General features: G+C 30.0%; 1 protein-coding gene across 7 annotated transcripts in view; it reads right to left on the bottom strand.

Annotated features, from left to right (window-relative positions):
• Positions 1-2,373: 2,373 nt before the first annotated feature.
• LOC124955962 (actin-related protein 5) overlaps positions 2,374-7,384 on the bottom strand; it is a 36,893-nt gene continuing 31,882 nt past the window's right edge. For 3 of the 7 annotated variants that reach the window (XM_047511181.1, XM_047511182.1, XM_047511183.1), the window contains 7 exons: positions 4,954-5,134; positions 4,557-4,871; positions 4,209-4,489; positions 3,897-4,115; positions 3,452-3,753; positions 3,176-3,356; positions 2,375-3,101 (listed from right to left, as the gene is read on the bottom strand). In XM_047511181.1, coding sequence (XP_047367137.1) covers positions 2,478-3,101; positions 3,176-3,356; positions 3,452-3,753; positions 3,897-4,115; positions 4,209-4,489; positions 4,557-4,871; positions 4,954-5,056 — 2,025 coding nt within the window. In that variant the 5' untranslated portion in view covers positions 5,057-5,134 and the 3' untranslated portion in view covers positions 2,375-2,477. Of the gene's footprint in view, positions 3,102-3,175; positions 3,357-3,451; positions 3,754-3,896; positions 4,116-4,208; positions 4,490-4,556; positions 4,872-4,953; positions 5,135-5,196; positions 5,471-7,384 lie in introns of those variants that run through there. The other 4 variants (XM_047511184.1, XM_047511180.1, XM_047511177.1 and 1 more) reach the window with 4 other exon arrangements.

Below are 7,384 nucleotides of genomic sequence, written 5' to 3'. Positions count from 1 at the left end.
TGTATGCATGTATGTACGTATGATGTATGTATGATTGAGAAACAAAAAGAGAAGAGAATTAATATCTTTAGTGTATTTCGTTAAACGCGACGGGAAAGAAAAATTATTAATTATTAATAAAGAACAAAAAAAAAAAAAAAAAAAAAAAAAAAAAAAAAAAAAAAAAGATAATATTCGGAAATACTTAAACAATAACGACAAAAAAAGAAAAATAAAAGGAATTAATATAATGACAATGAACAACAACGTAGATAAGTTACACTGGTATATATGTTATGTACCTATAATGTAAGATGCGAGTAACGCATTTTTGTAATAGCGATTTTGAGGAAATTGAAACAAACAAACAAAAAAGGAAAAAAAAGAAAAAGATAAAATACTGTCGCGACATTGAAAGTGGTAAAAAAAAAAAAAAAAGAAAAAAAAAAGAAGAAAAGAAAAACAAAAAAGGAAAAAGTTGACGCTTGATATTACTATTATAGTTTTCACTGACATATCCTGGTTAAACACATCCTCCTTAAGTACATACTGCATACATAGCTATCATAATAAATACGTTAATAACAAAAAATAAATAAATAAAAAATAGAATATTTTATGAATAAATTATAAAATGATTATGATCACATTGAAATAATAATGATGCGACGACGACGACGATAACGACGACTACGACTACGACAATGACGACTACGACTACGATAACGACGACAATGATGATGATGATGATGATGATGATGATGATGATGATGATGACGATAACGATGATGACGATGGTGACGATGATTGATTGTGATCACTACTACTACTATTATTATTGTTATTATTATTATTATTATTATTATTATTATTATTATTATTATTATTATTATTACTAGTATCGTAATTAACGAGATATAATTATTTTTATGTTAATTAGTACCCGACATTAGATTATATAACGATGGTACAATTAAGGCAAGTATGTACTGTATATAACTGTCATCATTTACCTTATTGTGTATATGCAGCCCTTATATATTATCTAACATTAACTATTTGTGTTAATTATTATTACATTATGATTATATGATTATAATTATGATTATTCCTATTATGATTATTATTATACAGCAATATATCAATGCTATATATATATGTATACAACATATGCATATATATGTATATATATTTTTAATTAATATAAGAGATTATTGTTAAAGAAAGTAGACCCCCTCACTTTTAGCACATGTAATTAGAAATTGCGCGTTCTACTTTTTCGGATCGAATTCTACCTCAAGTTTATTACAATGAGTGTACTACGTAGGTGTCCTCCACGCATCAAAACTTATGTGCGCTTTTAAACCTTCCATGTATTATCAATGAAAATACATGGTATATTATTTGAAATACCTGGAAACACTATTGATCTGCGGTGACCTCAACCTGTGATAGTAACGATGGATATTACTTAAATTAAGGATTTGTTGTATTATGTTTGACATGCGTTTTTTTGAAAACACACACATATACACACACATAAGAAGAAAAGAAAAAGAAAAAAAAAAAAAAGAAAAAGAAGAAGAATTCATTTTACTATAAGCTTTTGTAACCATCGGAAATTTGATCCAATGTATCTCATCGATATCATAAAGTGTATGTAATTGATCTGATATATTGGACAATTCCTCAGGAAACATCTGCAACTTTGCCCTTAAAGTGTGTAGAAATATCTTTGTGATTTGTTCCTTGATAATATAGTACGTTAAGAAATGTAATCGTGTATAAATACGAAGTGAAATAAAAATTGTATAGAGATTAAAAACAAAAACAAAAAAGGAAAACCAACATGTAAATGACTAATGGAAGAGATGTGCTCTGTTGCTATAGTTTTATGAGTTTATGTTTAGCAGGATATTGAAAAGTTTTTCATATATTATAGCACGTCTGATTGATATTGAATATTACTTTGATTTGATTTGATTTGATTTTGTGCAAGACGTTCCTTTTTCTCTCAATGAGATATGCAGGGTCATTAATATTAGCGATAAATGTTACAATGGAGTTAATGATATTTTCAATATGTTATGTGATATTGTGATTTTAGCATAAGCCAAGACATTAACTCAAAGAAATATACTGAGGTCGCTGTAATCAATTGAACTGCTGCTAAGGTGAGGGATCATTTTCACATTTTTTAGGCCATCCAAAAAGTATCTATGCACAGATATCGACTGTTTTCAGAGAGTAAAGAACGAAAAATGTATCCAAATATTTGTCTCTGACTGCTAAAGTGCGATGTAAAAGAAATGTATATTATAATTAGTAAACAGACTACAATGTAGTTTGTTCGTAATAAAATGAACGAACAAAAACACTTGTGTAATAAAGTAGTAACCATTAAAAACTTACCATTTTTTATTCTATCCCTTTTTATTAAATTTGTATACATTAAATGTTAGTAAAGTGATCTTCAATTTTCATCAATTAAATTTTATTTATTCAATTTCAACGTCTATTATTGCATCTTCAACGATTACTTGTTCGCATGTCACAGGAACTTGTAATATGGGTAAGGGATCTGGCGATCGAGTATACATATTACTTGCAGTGTGCTCTTTCAAGTACTCACCACCTTTCTCTTCATACTCTTTACGGGTTACAAGGTATTCTGGCAGATTGCCACTCAAACCAAAATCTCTTGCACCATACCACGAATCTAAACTAGTATTTTTCGCTACGTTTATTTGAAAGTTAGAACCAAATGGTCTTATTTCTTTAAGTTCACGTTTCAGTCTTTCAAGTAATCCTGGTAAAGCTGTTGGTCCACCGGTGAGAAAAACATTGCTTACTAATCGTTTCTGTTGCTCAGGAGAATAAAGTTTTAAAACGAATTCAATAGTCTCTGCTATGCCAGCTTCAACTGATCCAATCATTGAAGGTTGAAAAAGTAATTCCGCTGCTCTTAAACGTTCTACTCCTACATGCAATTGATGGGTTTCACCAGGAATCATGGGAACGCTAGAGCCAGCTCCATCGAACTCTGGATCGTGATGACGTAGAACATCCTCAAGTTCCATTAGTTTTTCTTGCTCCAATTCTGAATCAGAATCTCCACCTTCCTATAATAGATTCTATTATTTTAACTATTCATACATGTATTCGCTTTATAAAATAATTACGAAACTTTACTAACCCTATTAATAACTTTATATACATCCCAGTCTTCATCTCTCATACCAAAATCATCGTCTCGTTTATCTTTTCTCGCTAGCTGACTAATTATACGCATTCTTTCCTGAGCCGCTGCTGTTCTACGTTTGGCCATATCTTGTCTACGTTGTCTTTTCGCCATACGTTTATCTAATATCTCTTGTCTAAAATGAAGAACATAATTTTTTCTTTTCTTTTTTTTTTTTTTGTTTCTTCTCATCTATCATATTTTTCATAGACTTTCGCACAATTCATTTACCGTCTTTTTCTGACACCAGCTATCCATTCTTCAAAGTCCTGCTGATCTTTCGGTTGAAGGCTTGATTTAATTTTTGGTTTTTGATCTTCCATAACAATGTTCTCCTCTTGCGAATTTGCAGCAACAATTTTTTGCCTGGTTCGTTCTACTTTCGCTTGCAAATTATTTATCATTTTTATTAGATCAGCCTCATTTGCCAAAGAATAAGTTTTTAATGCTTGATCAAATTCATCCGTTTCACCTTCTTCCAAAAGATCTTGTATGGCTAATAATTGATTTAATTGCTCCTCATCTTCAGCCAACTATTAAAATAAATACTTCAAATTCATGCTATGTTTAATCATAGATAAGTAAACCTAAAAGATCATACAACAACAACAACAACAACAACAACAACAACAACAACAACAACAACAACAACAACAATAATAATAATTTCTTTTACCCTTTCTTCCCTCTTCCTTGCATTAATTTCCATCAATCTTCGAGCCAGTTCCCTTTTCCTTTCTTTTTGTTGTTCGATTGTTAAACCAGGAGTACTTGCAGGTGCAACATAAGGTAATTGAACTCTTAATACATTTGCATCGTAATAATCTGGATCTGCCCACTTGGATACTACTTCTTGATAATTCAATGCGATCATGGAATGTTCATGTATCAATTCCTACAATTTATGAAATGTATGTTACAACACCTGATCAAATCTAACGTGATATTGAGATGATAAAAAAAAAAAAAGGAAAAAGAAAAATCATACCTCTGCACGACTTGGAGTTATTGCATTCACATGTACAGGATATTTAAGTTGTAGTAATCTATGCATATAAGATGTAATGTGATAACCACCGATATTAATTCTTCTAGAATTGACTGGATCCGCTTTGCCATCCAATATCGGTATTATTTGAGTTGTATGGTATCCTATACTAACTATTAAACCATCAGGAGGACAATTATTGTGCTGATATGAAAATAAGCAATCGACGCCATATGCTATGGATGGTACATTATAACATTCGAATAAAAGTTCTGCCATTACTGAAATATACATACGTATATAATAAATTTCTCCTTATTAATGTCAAATATTCAAATAAAAGCTTACAATTTCGAGAATAATTTGGATTTAAGAAAGCTTCTGTTAAAATAATTGGATGATTCACGGATCCTTCTGTATCTATTCCCATATGCGTAAAGGTATAATCGAATATTTGTTCTTGAGCTTCAAAATGCGTCACAACATTTCTATCGAACTGAGTTTTCAATTGAAATCTAACTGCCTCTATATTTGCTATGTCATTTCCTACTTGAGGCTCTCCGTCCTTCTTACCACGTTCCTTTCGGGGCTTTGCTATGAGATTCTTAAATATTAATTGCGGTTCCTTTTCTGTAGCCCAACCGACTCTACAATTGTATGAACCTACAATAGATATTTCGTGCAGAAAAAAATATTGAATCCTGTCAAATATATCCAATTGTCCAAATGCAATATTATTTCTTACCATTATCTACAACCAACGGTATTGCCTCATCCTTTATTTTATGGGGATAATTATGAATTATATCTGGAACTGCTTTCACATCCTTTAACTCGAGAACTTCCATATCCACAAATTGAAATATATTGTTAAATCACAAGAGAGTTTGTAAACATAACCTCTTCGACGTCACTCTGGTCTACTACTACAAAAAACAATTCGAAATACAGTGTTAAAAATATATTGTACATTAAGAATAGTTATTACCTTATATTATAGTTTCTCGTTGTTATATTATTTAATATAATATTCTTACAATCTTGATTAACTTTATAAATTTTATAATTTCACACAGGACTAAATAGCGAGTTTGAAACTTGCGTAATTGTACTACGTTGTCCATATTGCGATATATGTACTTCCGTTTATAATGACTCATGTAGTGATTGTACAATATTCAAATTTGTTAAAATAATTATTATTATACGATTATTTAGCATCGCTATTAATTATTCCTATGTATTTATATATCCATATTCTTTACAGCGTGTTTATTAAATACAACTGTTTAATAAAGTATTAAATATAAACAATAAAAAAAGTAAGTACAATAATAATAATATATTAAAAAATTTTGTGTCTACAACAAAATAAAAAGTAATTACTATTATAAATATTATGCAATTATTTGTTTTCAAAGTTTACCTCCTTTATCACATTATTCATTGAATTGATATTATAAATAAAATATCTCAGATAAATATGCAAAACACGATAATCTCTTTAAGTTATCTTGAAAAAAAAAAGTAATCGTATTAAATACGAAAAAGTGATTGTTGTTCGTATTTTTCTAAAAATTTCAGGCAAACTCATTTTGAATGGAATAAAGAACAAGGAAAAAGAAAAAAAAGAAATGGAATAAAGTGAGTCGGCTTCGATAGATTGGTAGATAGATAGATAGATCGATCGATCCATCGATCGATCGATAATGCGTGGAATAAACAAACGAACTAATTTCGATGCTTACACACGGTACGTACGCGACCTACGAAAGCTACAAAATACTTTTAGCTACGTGATTGATCTTTTTTCTTTTTTCTCTCCTTCTCTTTTTTTTTTTTTCAAACAAATGTAACAAACGTGATTGAAAAAGTTGCATCGCTTTGGAACGCGTTTGAGAGGCTTGAATTTCTTTTTATTTTCACTCTTAGCGTTTTCTCTCTCGTAGTTAAACGCGCGCGGGCAGGCGATCGATCGATAATAAAGGGTTCTCGAATAAAATTCTTTGAAATCTTGTGTAAGATGAAGAAAAAAAAAGATTTTAAGAAGAAGAAGAAAAAGAAAAAGAAAAAGAGGAGAGAGAGAGAGAGAGAGAAGAAAGTTTCACGAACTTGAAGCTTTCGTCGGTTGGATGCGCCTGAGCGCTTGAGCGCATCGATTTCGTACTTTGTCAAATTCTTTCACGATACTTTCACGCGCTTTCCGCTTTCGAGCTTTCGGGCCAAACTCTAACTAATTTTTCAGTATTACACGAAAATGCTAGTAGAGATATGCGACCGGTAATCGATACTCTCGAAGAACTTTTACAAAGTTTCATATATAACAAATTTTTTTTTTTTTTTTTTTTTTTATAAAAAAAGATCGTTTTCTCTTTTTGAGAGATGGCAATTACGAAAGTAGATCTAAGCCATTACAATTGTTAAATAATTCAATGCACATATTCGAAATGTACCAAAAATATTTCGAAACGAAAATATATGACTTACTATTATTATTATCATTAGAGATCATTTTCATAAATCAACAGCCCTCATTTTGTTTCATTTTTCCATTCTTTAATATTCTCTCGATTCAATTATATTTTTTATTAACAAAAAAAAAAAAAAAAAGAAAGAAAAGAAAAAAAAGAATAGTTCTTTTATTCTCTAATATTATTTGCATTTATATTAGTTATATCGATCTAATCGAAAAGTTAATAAACTTTAACTTTGAAGTCAAAGGAACGCGAGTAGATGGATCGCAATAGATCAATATTTTAGTTGGTTCTTTCTTGTTTTTCTTTTCTTCTTTTTCTTTCTTCTCTCTCTCTCTCTCTCTCTCTCTCTCTCTCTCTCTCTCTCTCTCTCTCTACTTTATTTCTTAACCATGTTTCTCAACAGACTTGTGTTGCTTACTCGCTTAACTTGTAGTCTCACGAATTTACATATTCAATGAAGCATCTAATTGTAACTTGGTATAGCACAGTGAAAATACGTGTCACTGCATTTATCATAACAAGCTCAAGAAACTTTTCACTAAACTTCTTCTCCACGTCTACGTGCTTTTACCTTTTTCTATTTTGACATTTTTACTGTTACATTTTTTTTCTCTTTCTTCTTCTTCTTCTTCTTCTTTTTCTTTTTCTTCTAGATTTCTAAACTTAAAGAATACAGTAAAATTTATTCATATTAATTTG

This window comes from Vespa velutina, chromosome 20 (assembly GCF_912470025.1).
Source record: "Vespa velutina chromosome 20, iVesVel2.1, whole genome shotgun sequence".
Taxonomy (NCBI): Eukaryota; Metazoa; Arthropoda; class Insecta; order Hymenoptera; family Vespidae; genus Vespa; species Vespa velutina.
Note: the sequence above shows the minus strand (reverse complement) of the source record. Positions and strands in the feature narration are given on the sequence as shown.